Here is a 22492-nt window from a genome sequence, read left to right on the forward strand (position 1 = left end):
ATTGATGAGTGAGATTTCATTACAAATATGAATGTTATATGCATGTATATTTGTTTTTGGGATGTGATTGAGAGAGGATATATATTTATATGCAAGAGTATATGGATGCTATGATTATTATATTTTGTATGTATATAAATGTAAAGTAATGAGTATGGTGTTTATTTCAGCGTTTTTTGTTGTTGCAGAATTTAATGACTATTGTCTAAACGTAAAATCAGTGCATCGACGACATTGTAAATTTCATCGAAATGTGGACGAGATTCTGGTTCAGCAGCCCAGCATTTTAACATTAAACGATACATTTCCGCTGGAGCATTATCGGGGGCTGGCATACGATAACCTGAAAATAAAAATAAATTGGTTAATAAAACAAATTCAATTAGTTGTATTAATTTTTTGTAATTTAAAAAGGATAAGATAAAGACAATGTAGAAATAGAAGAAATAAAACAATAGAACAATATTTCGGTAAGACTTTTTGATCACTATAAGACATTTTAGTTGATTTTTATAATTTTTTTTTAAAGAGCAAAAATCGTGATATTTGGAAAATATTTTTCGAGACGTAAAAATTGAGGATTATTCAAGATTATTTTTGGGGAACGATTTCTGAAAAATATATATTTTTTTAAAAATATTAAAAAATATATTTTTATGGCCAATAATTGAAGTTTCTTTAAGAATATTTTTTAAGGGCTACAAGACCAACAATCGTGATTTTTTAAGAATACTTCTTCAAAGTCCATTATGCCGAAAATCTTGGATTTTTTGATATTTTTATGTTTATTAGATCATTTTAAACATGTTTTTTCATTATATTTATAATTCTGGATTTAAAAAAAAATTGTGGAAGTTTTTTATCATTTTTTACGACTATTAAATCAAAAAATGTACATTTTTAAGTTTGTTTTTCAATAAACATTAATTTAACGTTTTGGACAATCATCGTTAATTTTGTAAGAATTGTTTTTAAAGATCAATCAGCCAATATTTGTTGATTTTGTAACAATAGTTTTTCCAATAATTTACCAATCAAGGTAAATTTTTAAGGATGTTTTTCTAAATGTAAATTTTTAACAAAAATTTTATCAGAACCATTCAGACAGAAAGTTAAAAAAAAAGAAACAAACAGATGAGAGTCTTCCATATGAAACTTTGAGACGAACTGAAGTGTCTTCATAGATGTAAATTAAAACCAGTAAGGAAGGGTCAAAAGTCGGGCGAGACCGACTATATGATACCCTTTTATACGAAATCATAAAATTCGACAAATTACATATTCATATCAGATTTCTGGTCAAGAGAAATATTTAGATATAGCAAGTTGTAAAGAATCTCTTGATTCGCAAGTTACGGCAAATATAAGTAAGTGAGTAGGCAAGGTACCAGAAGGGGTTGGTAGATATATATCAAATTCACAAGATATATTGCGTTAACAAAAATGTTTGGATGTGTGAGATTTCTTTGAGTATTTTGTTTTCCAAAAATCTTGGACCCTTTGTGGTACAAGAAGAAATGGTCCGATCTGTACCATCTTTATAACAGATCTTGTGATGATGGAAATATTGAGATGTACCAAGTCTGAATGGAATCGGATGTTCATTTCGCGTTATATGAGCTTTATGGATATTCCAATATTGCCCATCTTCGAACTCTATCTAAGTTTGACAAAAATATTACGATGTACCAATTTTGGAGCAAATCGGATACTCTCTTCGAGGGTTATTGTGCACACCAGCCACACAGATAGACGGACGGACGAACATCGCTAGATCGACTCCAAATGTCCTAAAACGGATTTGGTCCAAAGAGACCTAGGGTCTAAAACCGTTATTTCACGTTTTGACCGCATCAAATGATGCGCATCAAATGATGATAAATAAATAAAAATATTTCACCAAATGAAAAAATCTATTAAATTTGAGCTGATATTACATATATGGTGCACAATAACATTAAAATAGGATGAAGATGTATATAGAACCGAATCTCACCAATTCCATTCGTCCTTGGGCCAAACAAATATTGTTTGGAAAATTTCATCTCAATCGGATAAAAATTGATACCTTCATTTTGTTCACAAAAAATACATGGAAAGACGGACTGACATGCATAAATCGACTTAGAAAGTGATTCTATGAAAATCCCCAAAAGTAACTATGGATCCATTTCGCTTCCTTCTTCATGTTACAAACAAATGCACAAAAACATAATACCCTTACCACTATGTGCTATAGGATATAATTATAAGGTAGCGGCGGTTAGTTTATGTTGAAGAGAAGAATTTGAATCAAAGTAACAGTAGAGTTTTAAAACTACCGAAAAAAATATTTTTTATAGAGCAGTAGAAGAGAGTCTTTATTACCGATCTGAAAATGCTTTATTACGAATCTACATAGATGTATATAGATTAACGGATATGAGTTTTAATGGACGAACAGAAAAAAATAACAAACGAGATAAATAGGGGATTTTATATAACATCTTAAACCGATTCTCTGTGCCAGGGGAAACGTAGCCTTATAAGAAGAAGTGAGTTTCTAAAGACGAGTCTTGACAGACGGATTAGAAATTAATCTTTTTGAACACCAGGCAACAAAACCCTCTGTGGATTTGCAAGAAGGCTGTCTTTATTGACAGAGGAGTTTTTGTAGACAAGCTAATAAGAATATTTACAGATAATGTGAAGGTCCTTACAGCCCACCTGAGAAAGATACAAAGAAACATTTGCAGGGATTCAAAGGAATATTTACAGGTATTTAAGGCCTTCATTTGTTGATGATTGTGATGACGGGCGAAAAAGCCAAAGAGTATAGAATTATGTTTTAACAATTACTTTTAATATTTCGTATTATTGAATTCTATTCTTGGGTTATTTTCTACTTAAAGCGGTTTAATCAACTTACCATGATCAATCTTTTCTCTAGCCTGGGTATTTGTCATACCCGAATACGGTGTATCACCCTTTGAGAAAATCTCCCACATTAATATACCATACGACCAGACATCACACAGTGATGTATATTTGCCAAAGTTTAAGGCTTCCGGTGCTGTCCATTTGACGGGAATTTGTTTCATGCCATCCGATACTGAAATCGAGAGATATTTAAAATTAAAAATGTATTCTTTTAGGGAAGAAATATAAAATGTTACTTACCGATATACTCCTCTTCCTCTCTTGACATGCCGAAATCGGAGATCTTCACGGAACACTCTAAATCAACTAAACAATTGCGGGCTGCTAAATCACGATGTATACAATTTTTCGATTCCAAATAACGCATGCCTGTAAAGATGGGAGAAATATTGTTAATATTTGAAATTGTGTTGTCATGTAAAATAATGTTAGCAATTGCAAAACACTGGATTGATTTTTCAAAATAATCCAATGTTTTTGGTTCGATACTTTTTATATTGGGGGAAAATGTGGCATCGAATATACCAAAATTGAAATGGCAAATTCAAATGTTAAATCGGATAGCAATCCGGTCTATTTTGGAAAATTAGAATGCAATCGAATATTGTGAATTTTTAAAGAAATACCGTATGGATATTACCTATATGACTTGGTTGCGTGGAATTTAAATAATTTGCATTGATCCGCTCTATCTCAAGTTTAATTTAGCCTGAATGAGGCAACAAATTTGCATTCAATTACTGCTGCAAATAGCTCTGCTTTGGAGTGAACTAAAATGCAATCTCTGGAATGTTTTCAGACAATGGAAAAATATTTACTTCTCAATCATAGAATTTTTACAATATTGGTATTCATATTAATAAGATATATTATTATAATACTTTTTTATACCCTCAGCCATACGGCTAGAGAGGGTATATATCATTTGATACGGCCAAAACTTGCCTAATTGAAATAAAGGTTTTAGACCCTAGGTATCCTTTAGGCCAAATCCGTTTCAGAAGATTTGGAGTGGATCTAGCTATGTCCGTCCGCCGGTCTGGTCTGTCTTGGTACATCGTAATATAAGATCGAGTTCGGATATGGGCAATATCGGCCCACTCCTTGTTACCTCCCACAAAAGGCCAAAATTAAAAAAAAAAAAATATTTTACTGCACAGAAATAGAAAGTATAATCCGATTTCGCTCCAAAATTGCAAATCCTAATATCAGTGCTAGGTCAGGTGCGAACATGGACAATATCGGTCCACTCGATCAGGTACCTCCCCCACAAAATTTTGAATAATTATAACTCTTATAAAATGTGATGTGAGAATCCTTCAAATGACACAAATCACGATATTTTTATTAAACAAAGATTTGGTGTTCTGGTACCTTCCCCACCAAGTGTCAAAACTTTGTATATCCATGAAACACTCTTGGTAATTCTCCACAAAGGGTCAAAGTTTTGAATAACAAAAACTATTATTAAACCCCCAAATAAGCATCCGGTTGTCTTCAAATTTCACACATCCCATTGTTATTAATAAAACAAGATCTTTTGAGATCTTTTTCCACAAAGGATCAAAATTTTGAATATCCAAGAAGCTCATAAAACGCGAAATTAACATCCAATTCCCTTCAGACTTGGCACATCTCAATATTTCTATCAACACAAGATCTGTTTAAAGATGGTAAAGATCGAAATATTTCTTTCAACCAGAAACCTGAGATGAATATGGAGTTTATGATTTCGCATGAAATAGGATGAAAATGTTCGATTTTTTAATTTCCAATATTTGTATCTGTAGTAGATGAAGTATGAACATGGAATACTTCGGTCAACTATATCTCAAGTATATCTCAGGCATATTTTAACATTTTCTAAAAACTATCACAAATTTTATATGAAGTGAATTATTATTATTATTATTATTATTATTATTATTATTATTATTATTATTATTATTATTATTATTATTATTATTATTATATTATTATTATTATATTATTATTATTATTATTATTATTATTATTATTATTATTATTATTATTATTATTATTATTATTATTATATTATTATTATTATTATTATTATTATTATTATTATTATTATTATTATTATTATTATTATTATTATTATTATTATTATTATTATTATTATTATTATTATTATTATTATTATTATTATTATTATTATTATTATTATTATTATTATTATTATTATATTATTATTATTATTATTATTATTATTATTATTATTATTATTATTATTATTATTATATTATTATTATTATTATTATTATTATTATTATTATTATTATATTATTATTATTATTATTATTATTATTATTATTATTATTATTATTATTATTATTATTATTATTATTATTATTATTATTATTATTATTATTATTATTATTATTATTATTATTATTATTATTATTATTATTATTATTATTATTATTATTATTATATTATTATTATTATTATTATTATTATTATTATTATTATTATTATTATTATTATTATTATTATTATTATTATTATTATTATTATTATATTATTATTATTATTATTATTATTATTATTATTATTATTATTATTCGAATGGCAAAATAAGACATTCCATGAAGATTTTTATAAAATCGCTTTTTTTCGCGTCTTATTCAGAATAGAGCCGATATAACCAATATTTTAAGAACAAAACTATTTTTAATCTCAAACAACTTTTTTATCTTTGTGAACATTATTACTGACTGGATGTATTTCTTGTAGATTAAGACTTACCGGCTGCTGCATCACGACACATTCCCATTTGCTGCCGTGTTGTTAAGATATTTGAATTCTTACGCAAATAATTCAGCAAGGAGCCACCTAATGTTGGACCAAAAAAATTGTAATTAGGAAATTATAAAAACAACAAAACCTATGTATTTACTAACCTGGTACCAGTTCCATAACAATCATTATCGGTTGCTTTTGTACACAAATACCAATCAATTTGACAATATTCGGATGGTCATATTGTTTAAGGATACGACCTTCCTGTAAGAATTTGCGTTTCTGTTCATCGGGTAGGGTCATGCGACATGTTTTGACGGCCACATCTTTTTTGGTCGACTTCAATTTGGCCTTATAGACATCACCAAAGTTACCCTGGAGAAAAATGAAGAAAATGCGTATTTAATAAATAGTTTTTATGTTATTATAACCTTATCGACTTACACGACCAATTTTCTCACACAGGACCACATCATCATTGCTTAGCTCCCAGATTTCACGACGTATGGGCGTTCTGAGAATAGCACCTGATTTCACGGTAACTGGCAGCTCCGATTGGTATTGATGCAATATCAACTCTTGTATACTGGGGAATGGTGGACCCTCGAAACGGAAATGACCCTCCACCGTGGTTTGAACTATGAAATGTTTGTGTCCATTCCAGCAGACACTCAATACAATTTGACTTTCCTCATTACGTATGGTTTCGCGGACAAGGAAATCACCTTCATTGTTGAGCAGACGTACAACTTCTTCACGCGGTAGAACACCATGGAACCATTCTTCTTCATAGAGCGGGCGATTTGTCGAGAGGGATACCTAAAGAGAAGATACATAAAAGAATGTCATTAGTAATGGTGTTTAGTTTTGGTCCAGATGGATATTAGTTTGAATTGTAAACACCAAGAAATAAAAGGAGAAGCGAAGGAAGAATTTCAAATAAAAATGAAATAAGGCAAATAAAAGTAAATTAAAATTGGCAAATTTGGTTAATAAAAAAAACAATGTCTAAAAATATACATGCAATTTTTCTTACATCTAAATTTAGCATTAAACAAAAAAAAGTTATAAAAAGTTGCCCACAAATGCATTTGGTGGATACGGAGGTGCACTGTTGTTCCGTTGTTGTTAAAAATGCATGAGAAATTTGGATATAATCAAAAAAAAATTAATATACTTTTTTTTTGGAAATTTACGTCATTAGAAATTACACATTTTAATAACACAACACATATGACTTCATAATTCCAGAAAGAGCTTGATCCATTTTAAATATTCCCGCGTGCAATTGAATGGACGGATCCAAAGCTCCCTTGAGAATTGCTAAAGGCCCTCTTTATAGACCAGGTGTAAAGACTATTTATCGGCGAGCTGAAGGGAGTCTTAAAAGAGTGTATATAGAGAGGAGTCTGTGGACGGGATGAAACGATGGTACTGAAATGTATCTATATGCTGGCTTAAATGAGTTCATCTAGACCGGGTTGAAGGAGTCTATAGACGGTCATATAGGATCTATTTAGACGGACTGAAAAGAGTCTACCTCAACGAGCTAGGGAGTCTTTATAGACTAAATAAAGGAAGATTTTCTAGGCGGTGAGCTCGAGGGTCTTTATAAACGAGTTTAAAAATGTCTGTGTAGTCGAGTTCAAGGGAGTCTTTATAGACGAGTTTCAAGGGAGTCTTTATATACAAGTTCAAAGAAGTTTTTATAGAAGAGCTTAAGGGTTCTTACAGGGTGAGATGAAAACACTGAAACCAATTTCAGACTGCTGTCATTTCTAAGCCACTCGCCCGACAGCTGTTAAAATTATTCCAGTGACAGCTCATTATATTGTTTACAAGGCATTTTGGTGAGAATTGTCAAGGAAAAAAGTTATTCGTTATGGAATTCAATCGTGATAGTGCGATTTCGTTATATTTGGCTAGGAAACCACAAGTGGCTATCGTTAGAGCAGTCCAGCATTTAAATGTGAATAAATCTTTTGTGCCTTGTACCATCGCTCATTACCGTGATACTGGTAGCGTAGCCCGACGTCTTGACTTGATCGAAACCCGCCGAAAAATGGCTTGTGAGCTGAACATATCGCAATATTGCATTCGGCAAATATTGAAAAATGAGCTCGGTTTAAAGCCATTGAAATTCCAAAAAGTGCAAGAACTTACACTGCAACAGAAAGAAAATAGACTCAAAAGAGCTAAAGAGTTGCTTCGCTTGACCGAAAGTGGTGGACTGCCGAATTTGGTTTCGTCCGATGAGAAAACATTTATTGTCCGGCAATTTGTAAACAAACAAAATGATCGTGTTTACTTGCCAAAGAGGCCAGCTGAAAATGTGTTCGGTTGGCCACCAGAACTCAAGCGCCGGCAATGGTGATGGTGTGGGCCGCCATAACAACCGATGGTCGCTCTCCGCTCGTATTAGTCGACCGCGGCATCAGAATAAATGCCGAATATTATAGCGGAAATATTCTGGAGGGTGTATTAAAGCCTTGGGCACGCAATCATTTTGGCCGCAGATCTTGGACATTCCAACAGAACTCGGCACCATCGCACTCAGCACGCGCCACTCAAGAATGGTTACAAAATGAGGTTCCTCGCTTCATTTCCAGCGCACAATGGCCACAAAAATCTCCGGATACCAATTCGTTGGACTATTGTGTCTGGAGTCTTTATAGACGAGTTGAAGGGAGTCTTTATATACGAGTTGAAGAGAGTCTTTATATACGAGGGTCTCTACAGACGATCAACAAGAGGTCTTTACCGACAAAAAAGAAGGGTTGTCTCTATAGGATCGCTGAAGGAGCCTTTATAGAAGTCCTAAAGGGAGACTTTATAGACTTTATTTGAGAATCTTACTTGACAAGCTGAAGGATTCTTTATAGGCGAGCGGGAAAGACTTTTAAAGAAGAGGTAGAAGGAGTCAATTGCTGAAGGGAGTCTCTATTAATAGGCGAGGAAGCGGATCTTTCAGGCACATTGTAGGAGGGAAGTGTGAACGAACTGAAGAAGTGGAGCATAAAGAAATATCTAAAGGAAGGAAGTATAGATGCGATCAAGGGGGTTTTAGCTCGCCATAGAGAAATGTTTACTTGAATCGTTTCTGGTGTCCTTATTTCGGTATGAGTTAATGTTTTGTTTTTCTTCCCCAGGAGATTCCAAGTTTTGGGGTTTTACAATGTAAAGTGCTAGTACCTTCATCTGCAACTTGGAATTTTATTCATCATGACTCCAACGCGGAGGACCGCGGTGTTCTCATTTAAAATGAATATTTTTCCCAGAATAATTGTTCACAACTACAGCTAAAGTATACTAATCTTTTTTACATTATTAACGAAATAAAATATTGCATCAACAAATGCCGAAATGATGCGTGGGTAGTTAAGACAATTCGACAATTTATAGTATTAACCAAATTGACTAATACAAATAAATATTTCAGTATTGAAATGCATTGTATATATATATATACAAAAATTATTGGTTTGTTCACTTACATTAAACATGGATTTGGGACGCTTTTTGCGTGCCGGTGGCTTTGGCGGAGCATTTAAATTGTGGCAGTTATGAAAGAATATCAAAGAGAAATTTCCTGCCGAATCACTGCAGTTGCTACTTTGACCGGATGTACTACTCATGTTGACAACGAAAAAGTTAATTTCCACAAAATTTATTTATAAAACATGATTTGATATTTTTCAATTTTAAATGCAATTTATTTAGAGATGCTAATATATTTTTAAATTTAATTTGTGATATATTTAATATTTATAATTTGTCACAGTTTATTTAAATTATTTGTCACAATTTATTTAAATATATCTTAAAAATTATGTTAATTTCCACTCAACAACACGTCACAATAAATCTTTACGCATTTTCTTCAATGAAAAAAAAAAACCGACGTTTGCCCGGTTCTTTAGGTAAATTCAGCGAAACGAAAATATTACCGCACAACAATTGATATTGAATGAAAAACTGTTTTCAATAGCCAGAATGAAAATCTTTTCGAAAATACACACATACCTCAAAACCTACGACAATGAAATAAATTTATATTTTAAAATCTCATTTCCTCTCTAGCACAAAGAGAAAATTCAATAAAACAATCTCTTGAGAAACCCGAAATTCCCTCTGAAAATATTTGTTGTTGCTTCAATCTCAATTTCCTGTTGAACTTGTAACATTTATCTAGCTGCCGTGAAAAGTTCATCAGTAATGACATTTAGTTGCCGGGAGGGGGAGAATGCTTTAAAATGTTAAGTTATTGAAAGAAAATTCTCAAGAGGTTTGTTATTCATTCGTCAGCAGCCAGAATTTACTTTGACGATTTCCCATCAACTTTTCCTTTTTGGCATAGTGACAACAATGATTTCCAACGCATTTCTGTTTTCTTTTCACCTACCCTAAAAACACCGACTGCGTCATTCTTTTTGCACTTGGTAGAATGAAATTTTGTGAGAGACCTTAATATGTGTGTATATTTATTGCTATTTTGAAACGTATCTATAGATATTTCGAGTAAAAGAAATTTTGAGAATGAAAATCTTTTTTAATCTCAGTATTAGCGAATATTTTGAGAAATGTGAAAGATTTGATATTCTCTAGAGAATTTGTAAGTGGAAGTCTTAATTAATTAACATAAGGTGTACCGAAACGAAAGCAACATTAGTAGAGGAATGAGTCGAATAATACTGTGGGAAATTTCCAAAAACATGGGAAAAAAGCAATATCGGAATAATTCTGGATAATAAAATATAAAATAAAAAGATAAAAAATATCAGTCGGTTTAGAATACAGATTTTTCCCTCAGCCAATGTTCGATTATTTAAATATATTTTGACTTCTGGTATGATTATTCAAATTGTTGCTGACCAATATTGTCCATTTCGTATAAGGCCTAAATAAAGATGATATAAATAGTGCGACGTGCCAGGTTTGGGTTATATTGGTCACTTCCTTCACATTATATGAGATATGTAATAATTTTAAGAAAATGTTAAAACGTTCGTGATATACCAGATATAGTCGACCGAAAAATTCCATTTTCATGCTTCATCTAAAACAGATACAAATATTGGTATTGGCCAAATTACAAGAAAATCGAACATTTATATCCAACTTTTTGTGAATTCATAAATTCCACATTCATCTCAGATTTGTGGTTGAGAGTAATATTTAGATATAGCAAGTTGTAAAGAATCACTAACTCGTTTCGCAAGTTATAACAGATAACAATTTTGAAAATTGTGACCCTTTGTGGGTGAGGTACTAGAAGGAATTCGCAGATATATATCATTTTCACAACAGATCTTGTGTTAGCAAAAATGCCGGTATGTGTGAAATTTGAAGAATGTTGGATGCTTATTTCGATTTCTTTGTGCGTTTTGTTTTTCAAAATCTTGAACCAGATGTGGGTGAGGTACCAGAAGAAATGCTTCGATCTCTACGATCTTTATAACACATCTTGTGTTAATGGAAATATTGAGATGCACCCGGTCTGAATGGAATCGGATATTAATTTCGCGTTTTATGCGTTTCATTGATATTCAAATTTTTGACCCTTTGAGGGGGAGTTACCAGAAGGAGCGAAGTGATATATCCCATATACACAAAATATCTTTTTTTTTAGCAGAATTGCGTGTAATATGAAGAGAACCGGATGCTTATTGGGGGAGGTATCAGAAGGAGTGGACCGATGTATTCCATCTTAACACCAGCCCTTGGGTTTATAAAAATATTTGGATGTGCGACATTTTAAGACAATCGGATTCTTACATTACATTTTATAAGAATTTCAATTATTGAAAATTTTGACCCTTTGTGGGGGAGGTACTTGATGGAGTGGACCTATATTATCCATTTTTGCACCTGTCCGAGAACTGAGTCAAATTTTAGGATCTGCAAATTTGGAGCAAAATTGGATTATTGCTTCTCTTTCTGTGCAGAAAATATATTTTTTTGAAAATTTCGAACTTTTATGAGGGTTGTACCGATGTATTCCATCTTAACACCAGACCTTGGGTTGATAAAAATATTGGGATGTGTGGAATTTGAAGACAATAGGATTCTTACATCAAATTTTATAAGAGTTGTAATTATTCAAAATTTTGACCGTTTGTGGGGGAGGTACTTGATGGAGTGGACCGAGAACTGAGGCAAATATTAGTATTGGCAAAGTTTGAGCAAAATCGGATTATTGCTTCTCTTTCTGCGCAGAAAAAATATTTTTTTTCCAAAATTTCAACCTTTTGTGGGGGCTCTACTAGAAGGAGTGGACCTATGTATTCCATCTTCACACCGGACCTTAGGTTAATAAAATTATTGTAATGTGTGTTAATTGAAGACAATCGAACCCTTATATTCCATTTTATAGGAGTTATAATTATTCAAAATGTTGATCCTTTTTGGGGGAGGGACTTGATGGTGTGGACCGATATTGTCCATTTTCGCACTGATGCAGATACTAGGATATCCTATCCCTTTCTGTATAGTAAAATATATTTTTGGACCTTTAGTGGGGGATGTACCAGAAGGAGTGGACTGATATTGCCCATCTCCAAACTCGAACTAAGTTTGACAACAATATTCTAATGTAACAAGTTTGGACTAAAGCGGAAATCCCCTTCGAGAGTTATTGTGCGCACCAGCCAGACAGACGAACGGACAACGCTAAATCGATACCTAAGGTCTAAAACTGTTACTTCGATGAGCCACGTTTTGGCCGTATCAAATGATATATACCATAGCCATATGGCTGAGGTTTTTAAAAAAATTGTTATTTTTCGAATATTTTTGGGCAAGAGAAAAAAATGTTTCAGATACATACATGCAAAAACAATTAAAATTCAACAAACATGCTTTAAATTTAAAAATAACATGAACAAAAGCTGCACTTAATAATAGCTACAATGATTCAAAATTCTAACTACAAATAACAATATTTATAATAAATTTAAAAATTATCAACTTAAGAAATAAACATTATTTTTTTTGCTTTACAAAGATGTCCATGGCAGGAGGAAGAAGTGTAATTGCTACTAAAGTGTGCTGAGAGAAATCACAATTTCTACGACAAAATAAGGAAATAAAAATTTAAATATTAAAGTGAAAATTGTGCGATATCAGGCGGGAGAACCCATGTATAATTTTTATTTATTCAATCGGAAAAAAAGCTCTCCACTCTAAAGATGCAATGAGACAATCGTTCAGTTTGACATTCTTGATTGCAATTGAGTTTTTTTTTTTTGGCAAATGAATGTTACTCACTGTTGTGGCCAAACTGGGAACACAATAGCAATGATCTTTCATCGAGAGTACATCATCGCTCGATTCACCAGCATCCTCATCATCGTCATTATGGCCGTGCGAGCGATCTACACTAAAGGGACGTGGATGTCGATGATGTTTGGCCACATGTGGTGACCCCACCGGACATGTACAGAACTCTTCGCTATTATCCTCTGAGGTTTCCGAATTCAAATTGAATTCTTTGGCAAAATCGAAAACACTTTTGCTGGGATGGATGCGTCGTCGTTTGGTGCACACCTTACACAGTTTACCTTTGCGCAGCTGAAAGTTAATGAATTTGGAGCGGAATGTTTGACGTATGGCTTTGGATTTCTTTTGAATTTTTGGCACTTTAAATTTGAGTTTTGAGGTAGAGTCCTTGGACGGATTCATGTTGGCAGTGTTGGCTGTTGTGATTTTTGACTGACTCGAAGAATCGAGTAAGGGATCAGTGTGTGTTGAAGGGGAACTAAGTGTGGAGGAGCTATGTTGACCATTATCGATATGTGTTTCTGGGTAATTTGGTGTGCCTGATGGTGTAACGTTCGTTCCAGTTGGCCTTGAGTTCGCAGATGAAGATGTACTTGATGATGTTCCCTCTGGGCTTTTGTTATCCGAACCCGCTGTTGTTTTCATAGAATTAAAACAACCGGTGTCCTCTTTTTCAGGACTATCCTTACTATCCACAGATTTATGCATTTTTGTCAAAGGACTCTTAGAGAACTCCTTGATGTTACAAAGTATGGCATTAATAGATTTTTGGGAAAACGATAAGGACCGCTTCTTGTTCTTATCATTTTGCATGGCAATGGGTATTTCCCGATCTGAACTTGAGGTGGAAATGCGTTTGATGTCATGAGGATTACCACTAATGGGCCTCGTGACTACATCAATTACTTCCGCCGATTCGATGGCATCCAAATCGGTGATTTGCGGTGAAATCGTCCTCTTCAAACGATTGTCCAAAGTGCGATTCAATTCATCGATCCGATCCAAATGGGCATCTATGGAATTTTGCATTACCTCTGGAATGGGTTTATTCTCGTTATTTTCATTTTGAATTGTGGGGGGAATTTCCATTCCTTTTTCCTCCTCCACCGTATTTTTCTCCTCGCCCATTTCCTTATTTTCCTCTGTCTTAATTTCCTCTTTAACACTTTCCGGTATTGTGTTGATTTCAATGACCACCTGTTGTTGCTCTCCCAGGGTTGCCAACAATATTTCCTCTTCACATTTCTTCTCCGCAATTAGACTTTCTTCCTTTGTGATTTTTGGTTTCTCCTTCTCCTCCCCCTGCTCTTCCTTCTTCTTTTCCTCCATGTCCTTTTTCTCCTCCTTTAAATCTAAATCCGCATAAATATGATTATTATTGTTATAGGACCATGGCTTGTCACCATATTCATCTTCCTCCTGTTCCCTGAGCTGGTCGTTACGCATCAATATGGAACCATGACTCATGCTGCGTCTTAGCTTGGAAGGCACAAATCTTAGTGGCGGTGTCAGCTCCTTAACAAAATCACTTAAATCATGCATAAAACCCTGATTGTTATTAGCTTCAAAACTGGCAGCCATGCGCATGGGTAGGTTAGTAATAGGCTCATATTTTGCGGGGCTATTTGGACTAATTACCGATAGTGAACCCAGACTCTGGGAGCGTGGTTTCATTTTACTGCTCAGACGTTTGGCACGCGCCGACGCTGTTGGCGTTGTGGGCTGGGGTGTTGATTTACGTTTGAAGTGACGTCCTCGCAATAGGGTGAGAACACCACCACGTCGCCGTAGCTCATTGAATATACTTACGCTTGTTGTATTTGCATTGGAGTTCTAAATTTTGTGTTTATAATTTGTATATTTGGAGGTTAGTTTGTATATTTTTGGTGGGTCGTGTAAGAAAGAAAGATATAGGAAAAATTCAAAATCATGTTAGGTATATAATTAATTGGAAACATTCACCGTGTCTAAGTAAAGGGGTTTCATCCTATGGCTTTCGAGGTCTATGATCGAAAATTAAGTTGTTCCATATGAAAGCATTTAACCAAATAAATATATTGGGTTGGTATACAGAGTCTACAGAAACAAGTACAAGAAGTTAAGTTCGACCGGAAACAGTTTTGAATACCCTTCCTTATATAAAAATAAGTATCGGTATTCAATATTCGAATCGGTTGAAGAATGCATTTAAAGTCTTCAAAATATCATAAAGCGGGCGGTACTGTTATGTAGGCTGTAGAAAACTTTGGACCTACACAGACAATGCGATGCCATAAGAGATATAACCTGATTTAAACATAATCGAAAAAAACTGAACAATCTGTTGTAAGGGTTACAAAAAAAAAAAAAAAAAAGCAAGTAAGCAAAGGCTATAGTCGTGCGGGTCCGACCCTGTGATACCCTACAACACTACAATATGTTCGAAGTCCCCTTATATCCAAATCCATTTTGAAAGATGTCGTTTCTGAAATAATGTCAAAGAGCCCAACCCAGAGATTACCCTTAGTTTTTTTTTGAGATTTTGAACAATATTTACACACTCCGTAGTATTGTTAAGTATTCAAAACAATTTCACACGAAAGTTGTGGCCCATTTTACAGCTAAATATAATACAATGGTCATCCAAAATGGATTCTTTCCTATTCTTAACTCTCTTCTGATGCGAAATTCCCTGTCGATTATATTTAAATTGTGTAAAAATTAAATTTTTTTAGTCCATTTGCACCATATACATCTTAAGAACAATAAACTTTAATTCTGACCCTAACCCTACCCTCATGAAAAATATCGTGAGGATCGGACGATAATTGCGATATGCATATAATACCCTCAAAACGTAGAGTTGGGGGTGTAGAAATTTAGAAAATTTACAATTCAAAATTTTAAGTCAAATTGAAAAAATCGCATGCGATAAAGATATAACAAAAATTGAAAAAAATCGACAAAAGATATTCACTTTTTTATTGGTATATTTTTCCGCGATTTTCTTAGATAAATTTAAATCAAAAGATCATTCCGAATTGATGAGAATTGTGAAAATCGGTCCAGCGGTTCTTGATTTATAAGCAGAATAAATAAGATCAATTTTTTTTACATATTTTGCTATATATCCGATTTCTTGGCTATTAGCATCATTGTAATGGTCAGAAGTGATCTTTTAATATATTTGTGATTTGGTTGGGATGGGAAATATTTGCGGTTTAGTGGACATTTTCCCATTATCTTACATAAAAGTTAGGGTCTATTTTACCTGCTAATTATTGTCCGATGGCCAAATTGGTAGGTTTCTGCCCACTCCTAAACTCTAACTCCATGTAAATTTTGCGTCGATTGTTTTATAATTGTGGCCTATAGAGCAACTGCAAAATCAGGAAATTTTTCTGTTTTGGTCCATTTCAACCCCTAAATATCGTGTATAATCTCCAGAAACAATAGGGTTCTATTCTGACCATAACCCCACCTCCATTTTCAATTTCGTGAGGATCGGTTCATAATTGCGACCTGTAGCTTAATTACAAATTAACATGGACAGACGGACGAACAGATGGACTTTCCTATGTGGGAAACCAATATTTCGAGGTGTTACATAATTTTTGGCCCAATCAAACTTATAATACCCCCAACACATAGTGTTGTAGGGTATAACATTTTTTTAACAAATCCTTCGGAAAATGTGACTTAAATAGTTCAATTTCCCAATATCGGGAGATACCGTTATATAAGAGATACCGATATAGCTTATTTTCAAAACACACCTAAACAGAATGAAAACAATTATGTCAAATATAAATTCCATAGACGAACCTTTAAAGTTCTTCCCTGCTATAAAATATCCATTGAAGGGCTTCCCTGACATTGGCCTTTCCTTTCTATACCAAGTTATAGTTCATTCTGTTTGGAAAACATATAAAATTTCAAAAGAACAATAATTGGTGACTCCAGCTAGTTTTAGAATATAATTAAGACTTTTCATGAACTGTTTTTAGTTGGGATGGGGCTGTCTAAAAATTGACAACAAAAAAGAAAATCATGAGGTAAAAGTATAAAGCTGATATAACCAATTGTTGACATACATTGATTTTTTTCAGCGAGAATTTGAATATTTTGTAAAACCTAATCCCCCAATTTTCAGGTTATATGTACCTCAAATATTGAAATTATGTATGGGGTTATTTCAAATTGTGAATCTATATATGGTGGAGGTCCGACGAAAATTACGTTACATAAGCCATACTCTGTGCCAAAATTTAAGCTTTGCTATACCCTATTGTACTATTTAGATGTTACACATAGAGACGAATTTTACTACTAAAAATTACGCTCTATATATGAAAGCCTTATTTGGATGGAACTCAATGTATTTTTTTAATGAGGTTTGACAAAGTGCATCATAAAACTAATTGGGAATAGTATATACTCTACTTGATCTAAATTATAATTTTAATTATTTTTTTTTTTTTTGATATTCTAACTCTTGAATTTCTAACTCCATAAGACTCTTAAAATACTGCATATTTAATAAAATATTAAAGTGTTTTATTTGGAAGATGTCACATTTCAAACAACTTAATTTTCGATCTAAATTATTAAAAGGGACACTCCTACAGAAAACAAACACTTTCATACTTAATGCATGTACCATAACCTTTAGAATTGATATTGATTTGTAAATCACATACTAAATATGATTATTTGGTATTTTTAAACAATATACCATAACCTCAAAATATAAGTGTGAAATGTATTAAAAATGCCTATAGAAATACCCTAAACCGTACGAAAGGACTATCAAATGCAAAACTCACCTGATGATTATCATTATTATAGCCACCATGTTCGAAACAGGGGAAATTTGGCAAATCATCACCGGGTGGCAGTTCTTCGCATCCCACCTCATTGAGGGCACATTTAATCATATCCAATAGTTTCTGCTTTTGTTTCTCCTGACAACGTAGGGCATTCAAGTCCTTTGATTGACGGCTGTAAAACAAAAAGAAAATTTACGTCGATTAAATTTTGTAAAAGCAAAGAAGTGGAGAAAATTCATTCGAATACTTTTGATTTTCCTTTGACGATTGAATGCCATTGCTGTTAATGCTACCATTTGAGGTTATTGATCCATTGGCTATGGGTGAACCACCATTGACATGTTCAATCATTTTCATTTGTTTCTCTTGGCAGTCTCGTACGAATAACTCCAATTCCAATTGTTTAGTACGCAACCAATCGACCGTCAAATTATCAACGGCCAATGTACTGGACTGTAATTTGCCGGGGATATCTTTGATGAGGGATTCATCGAATTGAAATACAACAGGGGTGGTGGGTGATGTTCTGAAAAAAAAAAAAAATAAAACGAAATATTAACATTATTAAATTACACATTTTAAGTTAATATGACTTCCTTACGAATTACACGAGTCAGGATGAAATCTTAGTATAAAAAATGTCGTTCGAAAAAGCCACCTAACATTTTAACATGTAGTTTGAAGAATTTCAGTAGAAAGTTTATTACGATTTAGGATATTCAAAACATAAAGCTAATATTAGATAATTGAACAAAAATTTAGATTAGTTAAATATTTTAATAGAAGGAATCATAGGAGTCATAACGAAGTCTACTTTTAAGAATTCCTTAAAAATTATAGGAAGTTACCGTTAATTTGGGGCCTGTACGAAGATGTGGACCTGCACTGGCAATTTTCTGTCACAGGCTGTAGTAAACATTACCAAGTGCAAATATATGGGAGCTAAAAAAGACCCGGACCAACATATACAATTTTCTGTCATAGACTGTAGTACCTATTACGAAATTGAAATACGAAATTTTAAAGAATTCCGGCGAATAATGTCCCTAAAATCATCAAAATACCGAATATAGGGAGGTACAGTTATATGGCCTATAACTAAACGTCCATACTATGGTGGAGGGTATACAAATTCCAATACTCTTTTTAAATTGAAAATTAAATAATAAAAAAAAAATAATCGAATTACAAGCGAGATGATGATTTTGTAAATGATATAAAAATTGACTTGAATATTTTTCTCAAATTAATAATTAATTAATTCAAATGAAATTGTAAAATGTAAATAAAGTTCATGAAACATAAAAATATTGTGTGACAAATAATCCTCGACTCCTTCAATTCTTCTCCCGGTTTCTTGCCTCCCACTCACCTATGCTTTTCTGTGAATTCCCGATATTCCTCGCTTGGATTTATGCTGTTTATCACAGTGTCGATACGTTTTTGAATCTCTTTGAATTTATCCGATGTTAGATCACTATATTGGCTGGCTTCCTGTAATATATTCTTCCATAGGAGGATGAAACTTTCCTGCACCGACTGTTGATGTTCCAACAGACCGGGTAGGAGTATGGTGCGGAAATCTTTTTCAACTTCAACTGCCTCGGTTATGGAGAGTACATATTCGTTGTGTGTTAAATGTAATTTACGGCAGGCTTTTTGATATTTATCACGAACATCGTCAACTTTGCGACCACTGCGACCAGCTGTTCGAGGTAAGAGGAAAATTTAGATTAAAAAAAATGCTCAAATTAGGAAAAATATTGCATCACTTACCCTTAATATAGTGTTCCTCAAAGCGATCCCTTAGTGTTCTGTATCCATCCAAATGTTTTGTATATTCGTTTTTCTTTCGTTCCACCTCCTCTTTGAGCTGGAAATAGAAATACAGGGGAAATAGTTAGATACAAGTAAAAAATGTGTATAAACACTGTAGATTTGGGAAGAATTTAGAGATTTTTCCTAGTTGTAGTATTCTTATTACGAGTGAGCGTATGTGTAATCCGACAGATCTCTACGAATTAAGTTCAGTTTGTAGTTATCCATTTTAGAGGCATTGTTTGGGGGTACTATGCAACATTAGTCAGAAATCCGTTTTCGCTTCAAAATGCCAAGGTTTTAGACATTTTACATCTAAAAATTTAAATTTTGAACCTCGAAAGGCATTTTCCATTTCAGGCAACGTCCGTCGGTGTCAATATTAAGGTAAATGAGGTTTCTTATTAACTGGAATGTATATGTCCCCAGTCCGTCCAGGTATAACTTTATTGGAGAACTTTAAAACTTTCCATTCTGTAAGCATTTAAATTATGCAGGAACTCGACCATAAGTCATACCATTTTTCAATTCAAAATACAAACTTGTAGTGGGCTAAAAACTCTCACTTTTTGGCAAGGATGGAACCGAAACGCATTAAGTTGGCCAGTATCGCTATAAGGGGCTAATGCCAAGACGTAGATCGATTTTTAAATTTTTGCTTAGGTGATTAATAAGGGGTGGGATAGGAAATACATTTTCAAAGACTCTTTATCCTGTTTTTAAGGAATAAAGTTTTCTTGGAAGAGATTTAAAGGACACACTTATAGGACAGAGGTCTTTCAAGAATTTTCTTTATAGGTAAGGGTGCTTCTAAGGACACATTCCATAAGAAAATGAGGTACTTTATATTTGAGAGTAATGTAAGAAATAATGCTTTAAAGGACTTCTTTCTTTATTCTATGTCTATTCCAAGGGACATTATTAAGGAAAAGTGTTATGGAAGGTGAATCAGTGTATAGAAGTATAAGAATGAGTTTGTATAAGAATGAGTTCTTTCGGAAACACTTTATCTTTAAAAAGGCTCTTTAAGGATACTTATAATAAAAATGTGCTTTGGAGGACACTTTCTATACAAAAGGGAGACATTGTTTACAAAAGGGAACTCCCTGTAAGAAAGTGATCTTACAAGGATACTTTCTAGAATTTGATTGTGTTGTCTAAAAGGAAATATTTCAAGGACCCTTTCATAGGACAGGGGTCTTCAAGGAAATTTTCCATAAGTAGGTAGTAGTAAGTAGTAGTATGCTTTTAAGGTCACTGTGCCAAAGAAAACGAGGCTTTAAGTTAGGGGCTTTTTAAGGATATTTTCAATAAAGAAGGGTGCTATTGAGGATACTTTCTATGAGAAAATAAGACACTTTATGTATCAGAGTACTTCAAGGAATCTTTATCGTGCCTTTAAGGACATTGTCTAAAAGAGATTTCAAGGACCATTTCATGGGACTGGGGTCTGTCAAGGACATTTTCCATAAGGAAGGTTGCCTCCAAAGACACATTTCATAAGAAACGGGACAGAGCATTGCAGGGACACTTTATATGTGGGGTGTGTCAATCACTATTTTTTCAAGGAAGAATGTTCGATAAGAGAGAAAGAAGAGAAGAGATTTCAAAGATCATTTCAAAGGACGGGGGTCTTTCAAGGACATTTTCCATAAGGAAGGGTGCCTCCAAGTCCTTGCAAGGACACTTTATAAACAGGGGTGTGTCAATGACACTTTTTGCAAGGCGAAATGCTTTTAATGACTCTCATCCAAAAAGTGTCCTTGCGTGGGGTGTGTCTTTGGAGGCATCCTTTCTTATGGAAAATGTCCTTGAAAGACCCCCGTCCTTTGAAATGATCTTTAAAATCTCTGCAAGGATACTTTATAAACAGGGGTGTGTCAATGACACTTTTTTCAAGGCGAAATGCTTTTAAGGAAGTTTTCTATACGACAGAATTCTTTTAAGGACATTTTCTATTCGAAAGGATACCATTGAGGAAAAATTTTATACGAGGTGATACCTACAAGGACACTTAATATAAGAATGAAGTTTTTCCAAAAAAAAATCTATCTTACTATAAAATTGTGATTGTGTACAAAAGGGAGACTTTAAGGAAACATTCTTCTCTTTCTCCAAGAAAAGGTCCATAGAGGTCTATTAGAGGACCAATATAGGGCCAAACATATGCAATAACCTAATATGTCGCCGATTTTCTTCTCTCATCGAATGTCTCGGATTTTATATCAATAATAAGTGAAACTTTAGGTAACACCTCGCAAACAAACGGTAATAATTTTGAGAGATCATAGTTCATAAGTAAGCACATCGCAAAATCAGTATCAAATAATTGTCCATACTTTCAGGTTCTTTAAACGCCAAAAGGGAATAAATTTCTAAAAATAAAGATAAGTGTGTCACCGGTTGTTTGAGGAACTTCACATAGCCACATGTTCCTATCAATGTCTGTTACCACCTTTACAAATGGTCAAAATTTCGAAAAATATTCAATTTCCTCTAAAAAAAGGTAGGAGTCAACTATTTTCGGAAAACAAAGTCTAGGGGCCTAATATCGGTTATTTAACCATACACCATCCGGAACCTGCCCCCTCACAATTGAATCAAATTTTGAATAATTACAACTCTCAAATATTGAGATATTCGCATCTCTCATGCCAAAATAATTTAATATTATGTTAGAATCATTTGAATTCGATATTATTATTATTATTTATTTGTTAACAAAATTACAAACTTCATTTTAGTAAACAAATATTGATCTTTTTTATTTTAACAAATTTAAATTAGGTTACTCGAACCAAAAAAAAAAGCGACAACTCATACTCGCATGATGACCAGGTCAAACATTTTAACCCACTGCCACAATTTCGTTTCATTTCAGTTTTTATTGTTGTTGTTGTTGTTGC

At 33.3% G+C, this 22492-nt stretch overlaps 1 protein-coding gene across 4 annotated transcripts in view; it reads right to left on the reverse strand.

The window, feature by feature from the left end:
- Positions 1-171: 171 nt before the first annotated feature.
- LOC101892481 (tyrosine-protein kinase Fer) overlaps positions 172-22492 on the reverse strand; it is a 180895-nt gene continuing 158574 nt past the window's right edge. The window contains exons 4-14 of one of the 4 annotated variants that reach the window (XM_059122025.1): positions 19545-19641; positions 19141-19474; positions 18016-18294; positions 17766-17940; positions 14599-14793; positions 6127-6501; positions 5844-6057; positions 5689-5775; positions 3160-3288; positions 2909-3091; positions 172-343 (exon numbers count right to left, since the gene is read on the reverse strand). In XM_059122025.1, coding sequence (XP_058978008.1) covers positions 192-343; positions 2909-3091; positions 3160-3288; positions 5689-5775; positions 5844-6057; positions 6127-6501; positions 14599-14793; positions 17766-17940; positions 18016-18294; positions 19141-19474; positions 19545-19641 — 2220 coding nt within the window. In that variant the 3' untranslated portion in view covers positions 172-191. The other 3 variants (XM_059122027.1, XM_059122019.1, XM_059122029.1) reach the window with 3 other exon arrangements.

Source organism: Musca domestica, unplaced genomic scaffold (genome assembly GCF_030504385.1).
Source record: "Musca domestica strain aabys unplaced genomic scaffold, Musca_domestica.polishedcontigs.V.1.1 1, whole genome shotgun sequence".
Taxonomy (NCBI): domain Eukaryota; kingdom Metazoa; phylum Arthropoda; class Insecta; order Diptera; family Muscidae; genus Musca; species Musca domestica.